The 24,777-nt window shown below is 35.0% G+C and overlaps 1 protein-coding gene across 2 annotated transcripts in view; it reads left to right on the top strand.

Annotated features, from left to right (window-relative positions):
- The window catches only part of AP3B1 (adaptor related protein complex 3 subunit beta 1), a 263,801-nt gene that overhangs the window by 217,479 nt on the left and 21,545 nt on the right, over positions 1 to 24,777 (top strand). For both annotated transcript variants that reach the window (XM_055342262.1, XM_055342261.1), the window contains exons 23-24: positions 9,164 to 9,395; positions 14,521 to 14,605. In XM_055342262.1, the coding sequence (XP_055198237.1) occupies positions 9,164 to 9,395; positions 14,521 to 14,605 (317 nt within the window). The remainder of the gene's footprint in view (positions 1 to 9,163; positions 9,396 to 14,520; positions 14,606 to 24,777) is intronic.

Raw genomic sequence — 24,777 nt, 5'->3', positions numbered from 1 at the left:
GAACTATTTTTCCATGAAAGTGGTAAATAAAAGATCATGTGCATCTGGATTTCAAATTTATAAAAAGCATTAAATGTATTGACTGTGAAACTTAGAGGTTAACTATAGATTTACTTGTAGATTTGGAGGGGACGTAGAAGAGGATATTATTATAATCTCCCCCTCATCTCAATACCCATATAAACAATACATCCCATAATAGGAGGGGGATTGTCAGCAAACTTTTTTGTAATGGGCCAGGCAGTAAATATTTTCAGCTTTGCAAGCCACAGCCACTCAACTCTACCACTGTAGTACAAAGCAGGCATAGACAATATATAAATGAAGGGATATGGCTGTATATCAATGACAATGGACTGGATTTACAAAGGAACAGGTTGTATTTGCTGATGCCTGCTTAACACCATGCTTGAAGTAAAGTACTCGTTAGATATTTGTTGATTGATTAGTTTCTAGAACATGCAAATTTACATATGCAAGGAGGAGGTTATCTTTAGGATTATAAAACCATTTATTTAAAGTAGTATCTGATGGAAAATGGACATATATTTCTTTGAGTTTATGCTTACAATTAGAGCTAAGAGTTAAGAAAATTAGCTTCCCCCACTTTTTAAATCTTATACTGGGTATTAGTGTCAATACTATGGGTTAAAGGTAAAATAGAACTGCTTTCTACAGTTTACTGAGTAAAGAAGACAATACTGTAGCTTTCTGCATTGCAACTCTTTATCACTTGAGCCATATATGGGTTAAGATGCTAATTTTAAACATGAAACTGTATCTCTGTTGTGCCTATTTTCTGGTCATTTTTATAAATCTTATATCTAAATAGATACTCCTATAAAATAAGCCAGATAAAATGAGATACAAAGAGAGCATTTTATGTACTGCAGATCTTCATATTTTTGAAGTCCAAAAACAGAATAGATTGATAATACTTGAAATGATTAAGTGACTAAATGTGAGTTAAAGCATAAAAAGCTGGAAAACATTGTTTTTATAAAGCTTTACATGGAAGTGTTATCTTTGGAATAGTAATGCAAATGTTGAACAAGGTTTATTCTTAGGCACTTCATATTCCATGTTTTATTTTTCAATTCTCATTTAAATTTTATAATTCAATCATTTTGAACGGCTATGTTCAAAAGAAGTTTTACAACTTTAATCTTAATAATCTCAAAAAAAGCAGACATGCTATGTCATAAAATAACTATTAGTGACTAGTTTGTATCCTATAAATCTAACTTGAGTTGATAATATGGTCCATTACCAGCTAACTGCACAGAGTATTTTTCATTTTACACTCTTCAGTTACTTTTTAGTGAAGTGTTAAAAAATATGAAGCTTTTCTCCTCTCTAAAATTGCACGCTGTCTGTCTGTTATTAGGGAGATAACAGCTCTTATAAATGTTTCAGTAAGCACTAAGTAGACAGTTATGTGCACTCTCATTCCACGCTTATTTGCTTACTGTAATAAACTGATAAAATATGTGTGGTTTGTCTCTGTGTATCTACAGGCATCATGAGTCACATAGATTTCCTTTAGAAATAATGTTGTGTCTGCAGAATTGATTGGTTATTTTCATAAGCCATGTAAAAGTACACAAACGACTTTTATTATTTAAACATATGCTGTGTAAAGATTTGTAGAGGATTATCTCATTGTAACTTGATGCTTTTTGTTCTGTTAACTCTGGAAGGAGGCTTTTTATTTTAGAGTTATTACAGTTACTGAACTAATTACCTTCTCAAGAATCATAGTGAGGATAAACCATATCATTTGCTTATAATGCAGCTAGCTTTTTAATTCCTTGAACATTATAGTTAAATAATTAAATCAAAGCTACTGTTTTCAAATATTGTCTTCTATAATAATCCTGTTATACAAGTTTTTTTTACAAGTTTTAATATTTAATGGGAAGTAATGCTTTTATCCAAAACAGATATTGTGAGACTGATTGTGTCATATAGTCCGTCTAATTAGTGAGTTGTTCTTTGTGTGTGCCTTTAAGAAATATGGTATCTTTATATTTATTTACAGTTACATGTACACATAATAGAAAATTTCTAGTAAGGTCATATCCTTAAACTAACAAATATTAATATTGATAATCTCCATTTAACCACCAAACTGTGATAAGACTGTAGTATTTGTAGGAACAGTATTATAATCGAGCACCCAGTATCAAATATAGTTATGACCACCACTAGAAATATGTTATCTGCAAATCTCTAATCATTTAAAATAGTAAAATTATGCTTTGAAAAATGGGTAAAATTATGCTTTACACATTGAACATAAAAGTGGGGAGTAAATTAATAAACCTAACAAGTGAATTATGTATATAGTGTTAGAGAAGATATTAAGTGGCTATAGAAGAAGAAAAAGGGGAATCAGATGGAAGAAATGCAGATGACAGATGAGTTAAACCTCATTGAAAAGGTTACATCTGGGACGCCTCAGTGGCTCAGCGGTTGAACGTCTGCCTTTGCCTCAGGGCGTGATCCCAGAGTTCCAGGATTGAGTCCCACATCGGGTTTCCTGCATGGAATCTGCTTCTCCTTCTGCCTGTGTCTCTGCCTCTCTTTCTCTCTCTGTGTCTCTCATGAATAAATAAATAAAATCTTTTAAAAAATAAAAGGTTACATCTGAGCAAAGATGAATCAGAACTGAGTCAGTATGAATATGTGGAGGAAGTGTATTCCGGGGAACCATTGTCAGGGGCCTGTGGTGGAACCATTACTGGTGTATGGAAAGAATAGCAAGGAAATCAGGGTGACTAGAGTGGAGTGAGTCACGGGTCCAACAGTTATAGGAAATGAGGTCCAAGAAACAACAGGGGGCCAGGCCAAATGGGGTCTTACAGGCTTTTATAAGGTTTTTTGGCTTTTATGCTCAGTGAAATTGGGAGCCCTTAGAGTATTTTGAACAGAGGGGTGACATGATATAAACTTAACTGATTCATCCTGGCTCTTGTACTCAGTCTGTGCGCAGTAGGGTACAAAAGTAGAAGCAAGGAGGCCACTTAGAAGGCTTTTGGAATAATCCAGATGTGAGATGGTGGTGAATCAGACAAGGATGGTTACAGAAGAGGTACTGAGAAGGGGTCAGATTTTACCTAGTTCCCTCATTTTTTACCTAGTTCATGATTTTACCTAGTTCATGAAATTATGGATTCCTCCCTGATCTCTCCCTCAGGTGCCAGCTATGACTTTTTTGTTTTCTTAGTGTACTAAGTCTATTGCTGTTACGGCATTTATCACACTGGTTGATTTACTTAGTTCTCCCCAGCTAAAATAAACTCCTTGGCGACTGGGATACTCTATCTTTGTCTCTGTATCAAAGCCACAACTTTGGCACAACTAAATGTTAGTTGAAATAGTGATGATCTTATTGGACAGGGAACCTTGGACTTTCCAATTCTTAGATAAGACTACCTTTCTCCCCAAGATGCCCAGGGGAGACATAGAATCAGAGAACAAAGAAACACAAGGTGCTACTTTATTATTAGCAGTGGCTTTGCTTTCTGACCTCAGAACTCTAGTTCTGAGTTAGGAACTCTAGTGAGTTAGGATGGCCCACATCAAGGATTCCTCTTTCCTATGGAAGATAGGACTAAGTAGTCTTGAATCAAAGCAAGCTCTTAGGTTGAACCATATGAATTGCTCTTTCAATGTTTTGACCTGTAGAATTGATAGATTCATGTGATTCAACCTAATTAGAGGCCATACCTGAGTCTCTGATCTCTCCATTCCATACCTACTATGGCTTTAGAAAAAGGAAGGAGAAAGCATATTCTCCCATTAAAAGTTTATTCCCTGCTCCCCCAAATAGTGACCTAAAATCTGATTAATCTCGATCAGTAGTTGGTTGGGGAAGTTAAAAGATAGAAACCCAGGGGATCCCTGGGTGGCTCAGCGGTTTAGCACCTGCCTTTGGCCCAGGGTGTGATCCTGGAGTCCCGTCCAGGATCGAGGCCCGCGTCGGGCTCCTGGCCTGGAGCTTGCTTCTCCCTCCTCCTGTGTCTCTGCCTCTCTCTCTATGTCTATCATAAATAAATAAATAAATAAATGAATGAATGAATGAATGAATGAATCTTAAAAAAAAAGAGATAGAAACCCAATTTGAACTAGCTTAAGCCAAAAAAAAAAAAAAAAAAAGTACTAGAAGGAGTGCCAGAGCATTTCACCAAAAAACAAACTTTAGATAGAAATGTGTTAGATTCTAGAAGGATGAAAACCAAAGATACCAGCAGGATCTGTGTCTCATCTGTGCTGTGCTTTGAAATTTGCTTAATGTCTTGCAGAATAGTATGGCAACAAATGTAACCACAAACATTAAAGTTTTAAATCTGATAATTTTAGCCACTTGAGAGAAGCTTGACTTACCAGGTCCCAAACCCAAAGATCATGGGAGAGGGGCTCATTGGGCCAGGTCCCTATTCCTGAACCAGGTAACTGTGTGACCAGGTCATGAGGTGGCATAAGAACAAGCAAGCGCCATCAAGAACTGAATGTGGCAAGGTTCCTGGAAGATAGTAGGATGTGTTAAGCACATTCCCATACCTAACCCTACAGGGTAAAACACTGAGGAGAACGCTCACTCAAAAGACCAGCACTTAGTAGTGAACCAGATAAAAGCAACCCTGAAACCTTTCATTACTCTTATTTTTCAATGTCATAGAACTTATGGACATCTCATTGTCAGTTATTAGAACACATGATATTTAAAAAACTCACAGAAACAATCAGGTCATAGCATGGACTTTCATAAAGCAAAGTCAAAAGAAAAAAGTTTCTACTATGTAAAGTACTATTTTCATTAGCAAAGCCACTAGCTCATATGGTGCTACTATGCACATTCCAAAAAGTCACACTTAAATATAAGCTGGAGTTTATTAGCTTGTGTCCACCCCTCAGGCTGTTGTTACTATGCATCTGTTTATGGTAGTCCTACTAAAAGTTACTTTAACTATTTGGAATAAGTGGATCTGGAAAGTGTTGAGTGACAAAAAAAAAAAAAAAAGAGTATGAAGAACTGTGAAGGATGTGAGATGTTACCCTATTTGCAAGCAAACAAGTTAGCCCAAAATAATTTCATGGATACTGGTAAAAAGACATGAGACTACTGTGTCAAAGACAAAGGGCAGTTTATTACAGCAATAGCAATAACCAGGGTAACATCATTTGCGCCGCTTCTCAAAGCCCCAGTTCCCACAGGGTGACATGATGAAGGCCAGGTGATGACTGCACATGCAGTGTGTTGCTTTACAGGAAACAGACCTTTACAGGAGAAGATCCCAATCTTTTATAAAGAGCTGTTAGCAAATCTGTCTCAGCTTTGCCCTGGAGGGAGGCATTTTCCTGTTTCCAAAGGCTGTTTGCTATACAAACATCCTTGAAAAGATTTTCAGGAGGCAAGTTGTTAATATAACCTTTGCTCAGAAGACTTCAAAAACATGGGAGACTCTGGAGAACTGTTTCCCAGCAACAAGGTAAGGGGAAGGAAGGAAGGAAGGAAGGAAGGAAGGAAGGAAGGAAGGAAGGAAGGAAGGAAGGAAGGAAGGAAGGAGGGAGGGGGGAGGGGGGAGGGAGGGAGGGAGGGAGGGAGGGAGGGAGGGAGGGAGGGAAGGAGGGAAGGAGGGAAGGAGGGAAGGAAGGAAGGAAGGAAGGAAGGAAGGAGTATGTAACATCTGTGCCCCTAGATGAGGAGTCAGCAAACTTTTCTTGTAAAGGGTCCAGATAGTAAATATGGTGAGCCCTGCAAGTACTCAGCTCTACCCCTGCAGAGCAAAAAAGCAAACATCAACAATATGTAAATGAGTAAGTATGGCTGTGTTCCAGTAAAACTTTATAAAACAGCCAGCAGGTCATATTTGGCTTATGGGCTGTGGTTTGCCAACCCTTACCTAAGATGATCTATTTTGTTCAAACTTGTTAAAACTTTTTTCTTAAAAGTAAGCCCTCATTTTCACAACCCAAATCTGGATCTTTCTGTAGTTTATTACCTTTTACCTCGTATTTTGTACACTTAGCAAGGTTATTGATTTTTATAAAAGGAAGTCAGAAAAGTCATTCATAGTGTTTAGCATCTTAGAACATAAACAGCACAGATCATACATGTTTCTGGAATATAGATATTTGATATACAAAATATTGAACTAAAATCCTGCTTCCACATCAGGATTAATTGTATTGCATGTGAAAATTATTGAAGAATTTATAGAACTTAATGGTTTTATTGGAAAAAGTATCACCTATGTAATTCATCTAGTAGTGGAGGAAGTTAACTTAATATGATCTGTATGATCTTAGAAAACAGGTTTTTAAAAAATCAAACATTTTCAGTTAGCCTTTTTCTATAGTGTAAAAATATGTATTATTACCACAAAGTGCTATTTATGAGGCTGTTTAATGAGAATATAGACCTCCGTTTATTATCACAGATAACCTTTGAGGGTTGTCAGAGAAGACCTTTTTTAGATGCTGAATTTATTAGAGAATGATTCTTGAACTTGATTGAGTGTAGCCAGAATGATTGGGAAAAAATTATATATTTTTTCCTTTGCACATCCATTAACATCATTTTAGCAATTACAATAAAGTACAGAATTTTGAGACTGGTTAGAAAAAAATATTTGGACTGTGTGTCCCAGGATTACACTGAAAAGAATCAATAAATCAACCAAGACATGGTGCTAGTCTTATGTGACTTAGGGTGTACCCTCCTTATAATTCTAATAAGCACCTTTTATGATATTGAAGTGCTGATTACTAGCTGTTAATAAAGCAAACCCCTGCTTCTGTACTGCTTTTCTTCTCCTACTCTATACTTGCCTCTCTTTAACATTCAACTTTATTTCCTCATATTACATGTTGCCCAAACTTTGGTGAGTTTTCATAGAGGAAAACCTGGTTGCATCAACATATATTTAATGATTTAATAACAACATGTCTTTGGAACAATGAAGAATATAAAAGTAGAATTATTGTCTAATTAAAGGAGTAAACATAAGATACCGAAAAATATGATTATCCAATTGAAGGCTGTGTTTAAGGTTGATTATCATAGCCTGAGTGACATAGGAATTTAAGATTTTGCAGAGTATAAATTTATAAATATAATATGTGTATTATATACTTGAGCAGTCATACCACACATATGTATTCTGTATCTGTTTGCTTGTTTTTGTGATGTCCGTTATATCTTTAAATGAATGTTCCCTGTCAAGGATTGCTGTCTTGCATTATGTTACTAAACTCTCAAAAATTTGCAAAGGAAATAGAACTTAGTGTAAGCATTGAAACAGAAGAATTTTGAAAATAATTTTTATACATGGAAAAGAACCTAAGCTTAGAAGTGGAAGTGCTTTGAAAACTTAAAATGCTAGACTGCTATTGTCCTCAAAAGGCCAAAGTAGAATGCATATAGGCCAGTTGCCCCATTACTTTAGATAGCCAGAATTTAAAATGTCCTCAATTATTGCATTTATAAAACACAATAATTATTTAGTGTGTTTATTATTATTTATTTATAAAATAAACTCTTGTGCATTTGTAAGATGATTCTTTTAAATTGCTCACTCTTACAAGTTGAGCATTTAGAGAAGGAATACTACATTTTAATGATGCTTAGAGGCACTGCTTATCGTTTCGTATATTTGATATTTAACTCCTGGATTTTTGTTAATGAATTTTTTTTTTAAAGATTTTATTTTGTTTATTCATGAAAGACACAGAGAAAGGCAGAGACATAGGTGTAGAGGAAGAAGCAGGCAGAGGGAGAAAGCAAGGAACCCAATGCGGGATTCAATCCTGAGACTCCAGGACCACACCCTTGAGCCGGAGACAGATGCTCAACCACTGAGGCACCCAGGCATCCCTATTGATGAATTTTAAATAACATTATTAAGTTTTAATGTCATCAGGTATCATTGGGATGATGAACATGTCGAATAGGTTAAAATGTACTCACAGTTATAATAGAAATCTAGTTTGGGGGAGAGCACACTTGTTATGAAAAAATCTTGATTAGACCTATTTAATTACAAATTGATTTTTTTTTTTTAAAGCTTGCCATGTCAGGTCAAGCCACATGCAGTACTTTGAGTTCGAATGGGAAGATAGCTATCATATGATTTTAGAAAGGACTATTTCATTTATTATATTGCCTCTGAATCCACTCAAGATTGAGGGAAGAATTTAACTAAAAGAGACTAAAATTCATCAGGAGGATATAAACAGATAATTAGCCAACAAAATACCAATGGGGCAGTGGGGGATGGAGTGATAAAAGATACTTTGTTTTGCCAAATAACTGAATCATATTGTCGGGCTATAAGAAATAAAACAATGTGGTAATGGTTTAACAATCAAGGTCCAAAAATGTCTCCAAGTACATAAATCAGAATGTTTGCATTTACAGGTCACATAGGAAAAGCTAATCATTAAATCATGTTCAGACAATTGGTTAATAAGTACTTGGAGAAAAAAATTAAGTATAGAGGTCAATATATCTAAGTAAGTTCTACACGAATCAAAAATTACAACCATGAAGCTCTAGAAGAAAATGTAAGTGAATAGTTATCTGAGCTCAAAGTAGGGAAGATCTTTTTAATCATTAAAGCAAAGGAAGAAACCACCTTAAAGGAGGTGATTGTCTTCATTTTATGATGAAAGAAATTCAAGGTGAAAAAAGTTCAAGGAGTTGAGATTGGAAATGAAGGCACAAAGATGTTCATTATTGGTAGGTGATACTGTCTAATAGTTCAGTAATCTGAGTTGAGAAAATCAACTGACAAATTACTAAGACTAATAAGAAAATTAGCAAGATGCCCAGATATGTGTACCTGGGAAAAAAACTAACCAAAAAGTTTATAAACTCTAAAAAAATTGAATATACAGCAGCTTATTCTTATTAGGCACATATTGTCAAAATATTTTAATACATGTTGCAGAGTACAGAAAAATTTTAATGCTGTTTTGAAGGCATTTTCTTTACATTTTTATATAATTTCTGTCTTTTTATGGATATGATATTTGTTATTGTGCTTTATATCATACTCTAGGGAAAATAGGAGTAGAATGTCATATAATTTATATTTTCTAAGAGAATAACCATATTCACAAATTCATCTTTGTTTGTTTTTCCAATGTGCAACAGGTCAATACTCCTGTCTTTGTACCAGTGAAAACTCATGTGCTGCTTCATCGAATGAGTGGAAGAGGACTAGCTGCCCATTATTTCTTTCCAAGACAGCCTTGTATTTTTGGTGATAAGATGGTCTCCATACAAATAACATTGAATAATACTACTGATCGAAAGATAGAGAATATCCACATAGAGGGGAAAAAACTTCCTATGGGCATGCAAATGCATGTTTTTAATCCAATAGGTAAATATTAATTCTCATTTAAAACTTTATATTTTGGGGATTCCAAAATATAGCTCGGCGGTTTTGTGCCTGCCTTTGGCCCAGGGCGCGATCCTGGAGACCCAGGATCGAGTCCCACGTCGGGCTCCCAGTGCATGGAGCCTGCTTCTCCCTCTGCCTGTGTCTCTGCCTCTCTCTCTGTGTGTGTGTGACTATCATAAATAAAAAAAATAAAAATAAAAAAAATAAAATTAAAGTAGAGGAATGCCAGGATGGCTCAGCAGTTTAGCACCTGCCTTCAGCCCAGGGTGTGATCCTGGGGTCCCAGGATCAAGTCCCATATTAGGCTCCCTGCATGGAGCCTGCTCCTCCCTCTGCTTGTGTCTCTGCCCCCTTACCCCCTTTCTCTCTCATGAATAAATAAATAAAATCTTTAAAAAAATAAAAGTAGAATACACATTATGTTATTGACTATATTTGTCATTATAGTCAGCTTATATTTGTTTTTCCTTCTTAAACTGAATTTATCATACAGAATGAGTACACTTTGTTCTCAGTGAATCAGATACCAGCAATGGTAAAATGTACCAGTAGAGATAAAAGGATACATCTGAAGAAACAAAATTGCCTCTCATTTTACTGTCATCACCTTTCCCTCTGCTTCTCTTCCTGGCAAACTTCATTCCCTGCCTGATTTTAGTCTGCTGTTTGAATCATAACTCCTCTTCACTGTTTCCTTTCACATTCCACAAACTGAAGAGTGAAGAGAACAAAGGCTGAGAGGGTGGATGCTTTTCTGTTTGTCTTCCTTTCCAGGCATACAATATAAATAACTCATAGTGTATTGCTAGTATTTATACACACAATGTTTTATAATATTTTAAATCTTTTGCTACCATTTAGAAATCAAGATGTTTTTACATTGAAAAAACAAACCCAGAAATCTCACTTTTTTTGGAATAAAGTACAAGGTATAACAGTCCCAGTCGTTAGTTCTCACCTGCAGTACCACCAATTGATGCAGAGGGAGCTGCCACTTAGATGCACCAGGTGCTTTCTGGGTGTCCTCCATGCTCACAAACTGTCATCTCCATCCATTTTTTAAGTATCTTACCAGCAATAGACCTTTTAAAAATTAAGTGTAACAATTGTGTGTTACTTTGAGTTTAAAGTAATGTAATAATGAGAATATCTACCTCTGTTTTTTCTGTTTAATATAAGTGGAAACAGTCCAAGAGATTAGTTGGGAGAAGCTTCAGGCAATAATATCAATTAAAATGAATACAAGGTTTCTGTCATTGAATCCTTGAAATGTTATCATCAGAATGCTCTAAATAGTTTCTTCTTATAATAGTTCAGGTGAGCAAAGCCTTTAAGTCAGCAAGTGTGCCTCTTTACTCATTATTTCACATAACTATTCTATTTTTCTTCATTTTCACCTGAGCTCTTTGACGTTGTTGAATTCTCTTCTATAGTTTTCACGAATCATTCAGTAAAGGAAGTCATTCTTTGTGTTATATTTTTATACAAAGGAATAAAACAATTCCTAACATATGTCATATGGTAGATGTTTATAAGCAACCAAGATAGTTAAAGTGATTAGACTTCAGAACCCACTTAATACACTTTTAAAAATAATTTGATAATTAAGACACCATTTAATGTATACGGAGTATCCTGATTTTTACTTAATTACTTTGTGAATTTAATATATTGATAAGTTCTAGAATGTCCCAATTTGTATTCTTCATTTTATTGCTTAAAATCCAGCATTTTTTACCTAAAAAATTAGTTTAAGAAATGTCAAGTAGCTGATAAATGAATTGTCTGAAGTTGGAAAATGTTAGCCAAAGGTTAAAACAGTAGAACAGTATTAACATTTCTTTGAGCTGATATAATGAGTTAATGAGTTGACCTTTTGTTGGCCTATGTAGAATAAAGAAATAAATATAATAAATTTCATAGTATGGCCTTAACATAGAAATAAAATATGGGGATCCCTGGGTGGCGCAGTGGTTTGGCGCCTGCCTTTGGCCCAGGGCGCGATCCTGGAGACCCGGGATCGAATCCCACGTCGGGCTCCCGGTGCATGGAGCCTGCTTCTCCCTCTGCCTATGTCTCTGCCTCTCTCTCTCACTGTGTGCCTATCATAAATAAAAAATTAAAAAAAAAAAAAGAATTTAAAAAAAAAGAAATAAAATATGAATGTATACCATTGCCATAGTCCTAGCCATAGGCTTTTCTTTACTTCTCTTAGGCAGACTTTTATGACCATAATGTTTTATTCATTTTGTTGGCATTTTATTGAATACCCTCAAGATAGAGAGTTCTTTCCCGTGTAGTAATACCACCTAGTGTGGTATTTATCAATTGATTATAGCAGAGTTACAGAGTATGATATATCTTAATTAGTATTCCAAAAACATCTTAAGAATACAACAAAGAACAAATACTATATTTTAATCTTTTTGTGAAATGAGGAAAGTAAGACGTTTGTTTTATTTAATAAGCACATATGCATCTTCTAAGGAGTCTAGCGACTTTCTTATTTGTCACCAGTCTGTTTTCTTTTTGTCTATAATATGCAATGACTTTTATTTGGATTTTCCCCTGCCTTTAGCATGAAACTGTATTCCTTGCAAGAGTATTAGGAATAATGTGCCATTCCATTTTTCTCAAAGAAACCAAGTAAATAAGAGATTTTTAAAATATAACATACACACACACGCACACACACACACACACACCTTAGGCTCTCTGCCTATATTCATTGACTTTATGTTAGCAACTGACAAGTTTGAATTCAACTAATATTTTGCTAGTTATACAATCACATCAAAGTCAATGGCAGCCTGTATGATTTCTTTTTGCATTATTAATGGTGTGGTTTAATAGAGCCCATGTTTTTCAGCCATTTCTGTGTAACCCTTTTTTTATATGTATAGTTCTGATCCAGAAGTAGTATCCAAATACAGATGCCTAATTGAGTAAACTTTCCCAATGTAGTAGGCTTCAAATAATATAAATCCCTTATATGAATAATTTTATGCTGATCACTTTAGTCTTGAAGCATTCATATAATAAAACATACTGTTGATCATGAGCTGTCCTCCACAGTTAGTGTGGCACTAAGCTTATAGTTAATTACCTTAAGACTGAAGATGGTACCAAACTCTGTCGAAGAGCATGATCAACAAGGCATCTTGAGAACTGTCACTTTGTCAAATGAGATACAAGAATACATGATGTAGAGAGATCTAAATCATGAATGCCATCATGTCTTGGAGATGACAGCATTTGCTACCTATGTGTCAGCCGTAAATGAGACTGAACCCCAATATATCTGTGGCACAAAAGAAAGCATTAAGGAGTCACTAAAGTATATGACTGAGCAGCATGACTGACAGAGCTGTGAACTGATATGGTATAGCTTCCGGAGAAATGTAAGAAAAATATTGTTGTAGTTGTTTGCTCTACAATAAAGCCTGTTAGCTAAAGATTTAGGTAGCAAGTCTTCTGGTACTTGTGTAGCATCCAGTTACAGTTTAGATTTATAAACAAATGAAATTCAAATTGGTATCAGCAAACCAACATACATACCACTAGCAAACGAATAACAATTTAAAATCAGTATCAAACAATTATCCTCTTATTTTTTTTTAAGATTTTATTTATTTATTCATGAAAGACACACACAGAGAGAGGCAGAGACACAGGCAAAGGGAGAAATAGGCTCCATGCAGGGAGCCCAACGTGGGACTCAATCCCGGATCTCCAGGATCACACCCTGGGCTGCAGGCGGCGCTAAACCGCTGCCCCAATTATCCTCTTATAATGCCTGGTCTTCATTGAACCTATGAGATATAAATATACTTCTTAATGTATTGAGCTTATTGAATTATTCTTTTTCCCATCTGTACCATCATTTCCATTATGGTTAATATTAAATGGCAACCTTACTTATCAATAAAACTTTTGATAATTATAGTCTACTAGAGTGTCCTTACTAAAACATAACTATGTCTTATTAAGATATATACAGAATAAAGGTAAATATAAAGCTGCTGTTCAGTGTGACTGCAGTTATAATGAAGACTTTGAGCAAAGTGGAAATTAAAAGTGGATGATTTTCTGTGTAAAGATACAATTTATACTTAAATATTTACACTAAATGGGTATATATTTAAGATCCCTCATTATTCTAATGTATAGACAAACTTTGGAATAAGCAGAATAAAATGTTTTTGTCTTAAGTTTTATCATTGTCAACTGAAAAGCACCAGTATTGATAGTTATTTCCCATTCTTGGTTAGATGATAGATGAAGTTTCAGAAATTCCAAACCTGTAAGATACCATTATTGTTTTTTTCATGATAACCTAATCTGCTACTAAATTTTCTTCTAATAATTCTTTAAATAATGCAATTAGACTTATGGTTTTAGTTCCTAAAATGCCAGTGGTCTTGGTTAATTTCTGAATACAGATTAACTTCTTCCTTTAGCTGTGCATTAATTCGCATTTTTAAAATTTTTGGCTTTTTAAAAAATTTTTATTTATGATAGTTAGAGAGAGAGAGAGAGGCAGAGACACAGGCAGAGGGAGAAGCAGGCCCCATGCACCGGGAGCCCGATGTGGGATTCAATCCCGGGTCTCCAGGATCACGCTCTGGGCCAAAGGCAGGCGCCAAACCGCTGTGCCACCCAGGGACCCCAAATTTTTGGATTTTTATTTCTAGTTGAAATTTGAGACATTGTCTAAAATTTATATCTAGAATATATACTCCATAGTTTTAAGTACATAATCACTTAAAAGCACCCATAGTTCTATTTTATAGTTGTTCCAAGCAGGAATGCATGTATTTCCTTCTCGCCTTCAATACCTATAAAGACAATAGCGTAAAACATGAAATGATGTATTTCTGAAACAGAAGCATGTGCAGAATTAAGTTATTGAAAAGACAGCCTTTGAACAGAATAATGAAATTAATTTATAATTTGCTTAATAGTCTTATTTTGAAATTGTTCTTATAAGCCATCATTAAATTTGACTTTTAACCAAACTACGAACATTACATAAGTTTTCAGGGCTTAGTTTGACTTTTTCACATCCGCCATGTTTTCATGTCTAAATTATCTTATTTCCTAGAATCTCTTGAGCCTGAGGGATCCATCACTGTTTCAATGGGTATTGACTTCTGTGATTCCACTCAGACTGCCAGTTTCCAGTTGTGGTAAGTTCAATTGTTCTTCTGTATTTTATATTACCTTAAGGGATAGCAGATCAGAAGCTAGGCTTTCAACAGCTTTTTTCTTTGAGACACAAAACATTTAAACAAACGTACTTTTTGGGGGCAATGTTTAGACTGCAGTGGAATGGTTGTACAAATTGTTTACTGTATATGTATTTTTAGTATTTGTTACACAGCTAGCCACTAGTCAGACATATTGCAATTCACAGTTTATTAGTTAAAATAAGTTACTGCTAAATGATTTTGTTTTTTACTTATTAACTCTATAGTTTTAGAAAATCCAGGAGAATTTAAGAGAATTTAAAATTTTTAATAATACTGAATAGCCCAAAGAAGATACCTTTTTTTTTTTAAGATTTTATTTAATTTATTCATGAGAGACACAGAGAGAGAGAGAGAGAGGCAGAGACACAGGCAGAGGGAGAAGCAGGCTCCATGCAGGGAGCCCGACATGGGACTTGATCCCGGGTCTCCAGGATCACGCCCTGGGCCGAAGGCAGCACTAAACCGCTGAGCCACCCGGGCTGCCCGAGAAGATATCTTTTGAAGTATCTTCCATGTTATCTTGAGCCTCTTAAATAGAGAATTATTGATTCTGTCAATACCAAAAGCCCATACATTTTTCCCTTTTTACTTTATTTTTCCCCCTTTTTACTTTAATTCACAAGCTGCTTCTTATAAAACTTGAAAGAGACATATATGCAAAGGTTTCATGGCTGAATACTATTCAAAAAAGCTTTTCTAATTGGATTGTATTATTGTTACTATTTTCATGTAATATTTTCTACATTTCTGATGAAGTCCAGAAATTATTAGCGAATTAATACAAAGCTATATTCATCCATCTTTAACAATTATCTTTGAACTCTTATATTTTTCTGACCTAAGATATGATTTGTTACTTTGATTTGAGTTGCTTTGTTTTTATCATAACAAGAATTAAAACATTTTATTTATCTAAATTTTAGCTAGCTTACCAACAGCATTTGTTACCATAAAAATCACTGAGTTTAGAAAATAGACATTTTTAAGTAAATTTATGGGTTAAATATAGTGAACTTTTCTTTTGCATGTACCTTTTCAGTTTACCAGTAATTCAGGCCTAATATTATACCATTTATTGCTGAGAACCTGCAATGATGAATATAAGCAATGTAGCATAACACATTGATTTTATGCAGATCATCACCTTTATGTTTTGGGAGGTCTGCTATATTAGTGATATATAAAAACTGATTACTTTTTCCAACATTGCCTAGTAATTGTTTATTATTTTTCTATTAGACAAACAACACAGATCAATATTACTGAGCACAAGACTATGAGTAACATCACTCTAAATAGATTTGCCTCTAACACCAGAGGTATATTCATTTTAATGAGTTCAACAATGTGAACCCAATGACAAAGCTCATGCACCAAGTAAGAGCAAAATTAAGAACTAAGAAAATTATTTTTTCATCAATTTATATAAAGAACCTGCTATATTTTTATATGAGATGGGGGTTCTTAAATATATTTTCATTATAGGGATTTCCTCTGTAGTCCATTGGACAAGATTTGCATTTTATCTTTGATAATTAATTATGTTCCTTTAGGGATAAGTATGTAGATAGTGTTTGATTTTTTCGTCCTACATTGGGAAGTATATATGAACGATTTTTTCTCAATTTCTTTTAAACTAGTTTTAGGAAAATGATGAATATATGTTACGTAGAAAATAGCCTTAGCTATCATAAGCACTCATTAGTATGTTTTCCTGTTGTGAATGTGTAAATTATCTTAGGTTTTATTAAACTTATAAGCACATTAGATCAAAATTATTTTTTTGTATGTTCCAAAAAGAACACTTTGTCTTGCATCAAATGTAATTGATCCTGAAGCAATGTAATCACAATTACTCACTTTCTTAATTGGCCTGCCCAAAATCAGAAAATGGAAACCGATCGACAGTGTTGAAATCAATAGCTTTGTAGTAGTGTTAGAGGGGGTAGGGAGATAGCAGTAATGGGTAGATCAATTGGTGTTAGATGCCAATCACTGACTGTGCCTTTTGCATAGTAAATAGCACTTTTTGCTTAGTGATGTGTTGTATTAGTCTTGGTAGTTCAATAAAGAGGGGGAAAAAGCAAGAATAGCTGATATTGAATTTTTTCCTTGAAATACATTATAGAAATCGATAGGTAAAATTATGGGTAATAAGAACATATTTGGCAAGAAGCCTTCAGAAATGCTGAGAACATGGATTATAAGCCTTTCAGGTACACTTATTAAAAGAAACGAGTAAAATGATTCTACCTTAGTCTCTAGATTAATTCTGTATCATTATAGTTATACATATATATAGATAGAACTATTATATGTAGTTATGTAAGTACTTGATAAGTGTTAATGTCTCTTCTTTTGCTTTGCATTTTAAATGGTCATCAAATTAAGTCCTTGATTAAATTTATTGAGATTTAAAGTGTATATGATATACATAAATGTATATCTCTATCTCTCTAAAAGTAGATGCAGTGCATAAACAGATCTCATGCTTATGATCAGCAGATATTAATGTGGTAACTAGTATGAAGAATAATATGTCTTGGCTCAAGTAAGAGGGCTGAGCACTAGCAACCACCCTTCTTTTTTGCCCCAAATTTATTAAAAAGACAGAAACACATTCATTCTTTAAAAGAGAATGAGTACTAAAAACAAAATGAAAGGATGTCATTAGTTCACCAGAAATTGTGAAGAATTGTTGGCAGTTAGAAAGTAAATGGTAGCATATAAGCAATAACAGAGAAAATTATAACCACAGAGCAAGTCTAGCAGAATATCATGTGGAAAATGAACAAGTGAAAAGTTAGAGTACGACAGTCATGAGAAACTGGAGAACTACTTCCAACTTCTAGTTCCCCAACCTTACCCTAGCAGCAGGCAACATTTAGATTTAGTCAGAGACCTAAAAATTACACTGTAAGGAAAATGAACTACTTTCCTGGAAGGACTTACGGTGTGGATATGGGAGCCTAAGATAACAGCAGGGTTTGAGTTTGTAGGAAGGAGACAAGGATAATCAGATATGAGATGAAATGCAGCTCTATCCAAGAGAGTAATATTCTCAAGATCTCTACCACTAAGCAAAGTCAGTCTTTAACTTGTTGTTGGGGAGATAAGACCATTGCCTCTCTGTCTCCCAACTTCATGTCCACGTAACCAGTCATATTTCACTCATAAGGAAACATAAGTCAGCCCACCAGGGGAGAGGAAACCCACTGTGTATTGAGCAATTGCAGTATACTAGGCATTGTCCTAAACACTTGTGTTAATTTATTTAATTCTCAGAACAATCCCAGAAGTTTTATTATCCCCCATTTTTAGGGGTGAACACACTGAGGCATAGAAAGAGTAAGAAACTTGTCTAAAGTATACCTAATATGTAGCAGATTCCTTATGTATGTTAATTAAGCCAGTCTTTCATTATGAATATAAATGCTCAGCTTACAAGAACCAGACTTTTGAGGGGAAGCATCATTTTAAAAGAGAAGGCTCATGGTGACTACAAAGATTCAGCCATGAAGGGATTAGACAATTTGAGAAGGAGAAGAGATAGCTTTATTTTATTTTATTTTATTTTATTTTATTTTATTTTATTTTATTTTATTTTATTTTATTTTATTTTGAAGAGATAGCTTTAAAACCTAAAACTATCTGATTCAAGAGAAAACTGCTTCTGTAAAGCAAGAACATATTGCTTGCTTTGAAACAGAAGCAATTAGAAAATTTTAAATGTATTCTTGGAAATTTAAAAACATAGTGCCACAAGAAATTCAGTAGATGTATAATAGCACACAGCTGAGTACCGATTTAGTGTTCTGGAAGAGCAAATCACTGAAATCAACTGGAATAGAGAGCAAAAAGAGATGGGAACTATGCAAGCAAGGATAAAAGAATCAGTTTATCTAATAAATCTAGAAGGAAAGAGAAGAAACATTGAGGGAAAAATAAATTATAGAAGAAAAATTTTCCCAAGTAAAAGAAATACACAAGCCTTCAGATTGAAAGGACTCATCAAAGGTCAGGCAGAATGAATGTGAATAACAATCAGAAAGACCATGCCTGGTGGAATTTTTTTTTTTTAAGATTTTACTTATTTATTCGTGAGAGACACAGAGAGAGAGGCAGAGACACAGGCAGAGGGAGAAGCAGGCTCCATGCAGGGAGCCCGACGCGGGACTCGATCCCGGGTCTCCAGGACCACGCCCTGGGCCGAAGGCAGGCGGTAAACCACTGAGCTACCCGGGCTGCCCGAATCTGACTCTTGATTTCAGCTCAGATCATGATCTCACGGTCTAGAGATCGAATCCTGTGTTGGGCTCTGCATTCAGCATGGAATCTGCTTGGGATTCTCTGTCACCCTCTCCCTCTGCCAGTCAATCAATAAAATCTTTAACAAAAAAGAATGACAGAAAAATTGAGGATAACAAAATGAAATATATAAGTATGTGTGTATGTTTATTATCAGAAAGATAATAGAAAATGGGGCAATACTAATACTAGAAAAATTTAGAAGCACTTCATACTAAGAAAATATTCTATTCATTGCATTCCTCCACAACAATATAAGTTACAAACTTTTCAGTAACATAGCTTTATAATACATAAAGCAAAAAGTAATGAAATTCTAGGAGAAATTGACAAAGCCATTTGTTAACAAATCAAAGAGGAAGATAGATATTTAGATAAGCATTCAGGTAAATATAGATATACACATAACATTATAAAAATTTAGTAATTCAGTTTCTGACTTGATCTAAGATATGTGTATTTGCAAAGAATTTCTTTTTTCCTGAATACAAAAAATACACATTTTTTTAAAAAGCAAAGATCCAACAAAATTAGAAAATCTTTAGGCTAATAGGATTAGAGAAAAAAAAAGATACAAGAAAGATTAGAAAAGAGGAAGGTGATAAAAAAAAACAAGATCTTCTGAATTACAAAATAATATTATATGTAATTCTATACTAATAAATTGGAATAGATGAAATGGTTTCCTAGAAAAAATGTTAAGAATAAAATTGATTAACTTGTATCAGAACTGGGATACCTGGGTTGCTCAGTGGTTGAGCATCTGCCTTCAGCCCAGGGTATGATCCTGGGATCCAGGATCGAGTCCCACATCCGGCTCCTTGCAGGGAGTCTTCTTCCCTATCTGCCTGTGTGTGTGTTTGTGTGTGTGTGTGTGTGTGTGTGTGTGTGTGTCTCTGTCTCTCATGAATAAATAAATAAAATCTTTTTTAAAAAAGGTGTATCAGAACTTTAGGAAAGAAATCATCTCTATATTATTTAAACTTTTCTATATCAAAGAAAAATAAGGAAAATATCCATGTCATTCTACAAAGCTCAACATCACCCTGATTTATTTTTAATTTTTATTTATTATTTATTTATTTGAGAGAGCTAGCACAAGCCAGTAGGGAGGGGCAAAGGAAGAGGGGGAAGCAGACTCCTTACTGAGAAAGGAACCCCACTGGGGCCTGAATCCCAGAACCCTTAGATCATGACCTGAGCCAAAGGCAGACACTTAACTGACTGAGCCACCCAGGTGCCCTCACCCTGATTTTAAAGCCCGAAAGGATAGCACATGAGTGTGCACACCACTTGGCATTATAAATTAATATAATTTCTGGGCTTTACAAGTTACCTATTACCACATGAAGTAGCAGAAGCATTCTCTTCTAAGAAAAGCAAAAGAAGGTTACCATTTTCAACACTATTTCACATTATATGAAAGTTCTAGCCAATATAGAAAGACAAGTAAAAACAAAGGTAGAAATCCTAGAAAGGAAGAGAGTAAATTATCTAGTATAATTATCAACCTAGAAAGTCTTAGAATCAACAGAAAATCTATAACGAGTTTAGAAAGGTGGTACAAATCATTAAATGGGAATCATGAACATTTCTATATAACAAGAGTGACCAATTTAAAAACATTATGTATAAAATTATTCTATTTATAAGACTAGCAAAAGGAATAAATAAACAAGAAATACCTATGTAGGAATTAAAAAAAAATACCTGAAACTTTCCTGAAGGTCATAAAAAGAAGATATAAGTAAAATAATACATATCCTATGTTCCTAAGTGGGAGACAGTTCTTTTCTTCAAATTAATCTTCAACTTTTAGTGTGATTGTAGGCAAATTCCAGTAGGGCTTTTCAGGGAACTTGACAAATATTTAAAATTCAACTAGAAGAAAATGTCATAAATCATAAAAAATTTTAAAAGTATTTCAATGTAATATACACAAATGTTTTCATACTCTGGGGGCAAAAGTCTTAGGCAAGATACAATACTCAAATGTAAAGAGAAAAATGATCAAGTTTGACTATTAAAAATTTTAAACTTCTCTACAAAGAAGAAAAAGTAGATACCATAACAGATAAGAAATGGTGAGAAAGTATTGCAGTATATGTAGCAGACAAAAATTTAATAACCAGAGAGTAACTGAGAGAGTTATGTATTACTCGATGAAATTCAATAGAAAAGTGGAGAAAGGCTAAGAATAGGCAGTTTACAAGAAAAGAAATGTAAATGGTCGGTAAACATAAGATGTTCAACATTGCTAGTAGCAGAGAAAGCAAAATTAAAACATTTTACCAGTCAGATTGGCAAAATTTTTAAGTAAGCTTAGTATCTGACATTGACAAGATAGAGACATGTATTGTGGTATACTGTTTATGGGACTTTAATTGACCTCACCTTTTTTAGGGCAGTTTGGCCCTACCAAAGTGCTAAATGTTTGTACTCTTCTGTAAACAGTTTCTTCTTCAGGGTATCAGATCTAGGGAAATACTGGTGCTTGTGCAGAAGAAAATAGATCTAGCTAGGGATATTAAGTAAGCATTGTTTATGGTAGCGATGATTGCAAATGAGAATCAAGAGGGGAATGCTGAAATAAATTATGACACAACCCTATTTTGAGTAGATTTTGAGTATCTACTATGCATTAAGCACTATATTGGCTATGTTATTTCATTTAATCATTAAAAGTCACCTGTAAGGTAAATGCCATTTATCTTAACTTCATAGATAAGGAAACTTGAGTTTCACTATGGTCAGACTCCTTGCCCTTTTCTCTTACTTAGAAATTTTACCAATTTGTATCCTATGAGTCTGTAAAATGAAATTATATGTAGTACAAGTATGTGCATTACAGTTAAATATAACAGGTAGAATCTTATATTACATTAAACTATTATGCCATTTGCGGGCACCTGGGTGGCTCAGTGGGTGAGTTCCTGCCTTCTGCTTGGGGATGATCTCCTGGGATTGAGTCCCATGTGGGGCTCCCTGCATGGAGCCTGCTTCTCCCTCTGCCTATGTCAGTGCCCCTCTCTCTGTGTCTCTCATGAATAAATAAAATATTTTTTTAAAATACAAAAATAATAAACTATTAGGCCATTTGATCACATGTAACTAGGCTGCTTAGAGCTGCATAATATTAGTACTTTGTTCATCTCTTAATTCCAATAGATGCACATCTGTCTTTACTCATTTTCACCATTCCCTATCCATGTCAAGATATCTATGTTTAGCCCCACATTCAACCAGAGGGAGATGAGAAGAAAAAGAGGCGGGGGAAAAAGAGAAGGAAACCCAACAAGGGGAGAGAAGTGAACAACAAAAAAGGACAAAATGGCAGAAAAGGAGGCACATAAAAAACTGTGGAGGACATGCTAGAACACTAATATAAATGAAAGCAAAATTTCCCTGAATTAAAGAGGGAAAATTCCACCTGACTTGATTCGAAGTCAAACCTTGCTTAGAAGCTGACACTGGCAGGACTGTGGCTCAGTCGTAGAATGTCTGCCTTTGGTCCAGGGCGTGATCCTGGAGTCCCAGGAGCAGGTCCCACGTCGGGCTCCCTGCATGGAGCCTGCTTCTCCCTCTGCCTATGTCTCTGCCTCTCTCTCGGAGTCTCTCATGAATAAATAAAATCTTTATTTAAAGAAAAAAACTGACACTGGCTTATGAAGTAGGTTATATGCTTGTTATATTAGATTTTGCATTCAGTTGTGTGTAGCAAAAACCCAACTGTAGTGGCTTAACCAAATGGGGTTTATTATTCTGCTAGTACAAGAGCAGAGGTCAGCAGTTCAGAGCTGCTGGAGTAGCTCTACAATGGCTTCAGGGCTTTCCAGCATTTGTTATTTTGTGGAGTTTTTTTCCATGTGCTAATTACATTAGCAAGTGCCTGCCATCCTCGTGGTCACAATATGGCTGCTCTACTTTCAGGTTTCTATCTACATTCCAAGCAAAAAAAGGAAAAAGAAAAAAAAAATTAAGTGATCTGGAGAGAAGAGCCATGTAGGAAAAGCCAAACTCTCCTAGAAATGCCTGGCAGGCTTCCGTGTATGCTTCATTGGTTATAACTGGGTTACTTGATCACTCCTAAAGAGAGACTGAGAGATACGATGCTCCATTTGGGCACATTGTCTACCTGAACAAAGTCAGGATTAGGTCAGTAAAGAAGAAAAAAAAAAGTATTTGAGTAAGCAGCGAGTAGTATCTGCCACAACAGTGCCCCAATTTTATTTACATTTGCTTCATAAGACCTATTTTGGATGAACTTCTGTCTTTGGTTTTTCAAAGATAATTATGTTAACCATTTTACCAACTACAGAAAATAAAATATCATTAGCCAAAAGCAACAAAAACAAAACATACCCAGTCAAGTTGAATCATATATATGTCATAAATTGCTAGTGGGGATATTTCAGGATCACATTTTCCCCCCAAACTTAAACTTGCTCTTTACTCACCTACATTTTCATGTATGCTATTCCTTCTTTCCCTGATCTCCCACCCTTCTCCCTGGGAGTCAGAGCTATACAGCTACCTTTTTTTGTTTGTTTGAAGGTTTTAATTATTTATTTGGAAGAGAGATCCAGAGGTCACAAGCAAGGTTGGAGAGGGAAGGGGGAGAGGGAAATACAGACTCCCCGCTGAGCAGAGAGCCTAACACAAGGCTTGACCCCAGGATCCTGGAATCTGGACCTGAGCTGAAGGCAGACACTGACTCACTGACTGAGGCCCCCAAAGCACCCCTGTACAGCTAGCTACCTTTAATCCAGATCCAGGGCACAAATGATACTTCAGGACTGTTGGGAAGGACAGTTTGGAAGGAATCATTTAATCCGTAATTAAAAAGAAAATAAAGTAACAATAGTGTAATAAATATAATTTAACCCAATGGTCTCCTGATTTAATTGTATTCCTTATTTAATTGTATTCTTCTATTAGTAAAATATTTCCACTGTGCACCTCCTTACATGTATAAATATATTTATACATATAAATTTATATGTATGTCATATAGTTCATATATAATATATTCTTATATATTATACATAAATTATACGCATGTGTGTGTATATTTGTGTGTGTGTCTGTATATAGACATGCACACTTACCATTTACTCCATCATCCTTTACATATTTCTTCTAATGTGACTTAGCCTTCCACTATATCAGGTGTAGTCTCATCCTTCAAGTGTCCTACCCTCAATACTTTTTGCGGTCTTAACCACTACTCCTCTGCTTCTTTGGGAAGAGCCAGGAGGATGCTGACTGGTTCACCTTGTTCTCGTGCTATTAATCCTCTGAGGCCTTGCTCCATCAGGTATTCCTTAGTTTTTTCCTCTCCACTGGCTCTTTCCCTTCATGCTCGGGCTTTGTTAAGCTTTCTTTTGCCTCTGCATCCTCACAAAGCTTCCACTCTTTTCTGCCCATCTTTCCAGTCTTCCTGTTCACCCTTCAACTCATAGCATTCTGCTTTCTTCCTTCCATTTCAACTGCCTTGCTGGGATCTGCGGTAACACTTGCTGCTTTTTATTCCTCTTTGCATTATTTGACACACACATTTTCTTCCTGACCACTCTTTCCCAGTTTCTTCTGCAAGTTGCAGTTCTTCATTTCTATTTAAATGTAGGTCCTCCCCAGATTTCCACCTTATCCTTTCTATTGTATATCCTTTTTTTTTCTGTGATCTTATCTCTTTGTAAGGCTTCAGCTCTTCCTTTTACCATTCTATTACTTCCAAACTCATATACTGCCCTAACCTCTTTTCTGATTCTTGATTTGTATTTCTAGTTATTTGCTAAATA

This window comes from Nyctereutes procyonoides, unplaced genomic scaffold (assembly GCF_905146905.1).
Source record: "Nyctereutes procyonoides isolate TBG_1078 unplaced genomic scaffold, NYPRO_anot_genome, whole genome shotgun sequence".
Classification (NCBI taxonomy): Eukaryota; Metazoa; Chordata; class Mammalia; order Carnivora; family Canidae; genus Nyctereutes; species Nyctereutes procyonoides.
The sequence above is the reverse complement of the archived record's forward strand: the minus strand, read 5'-3'. Positions and strand labels throughout refer to the sequence as shown.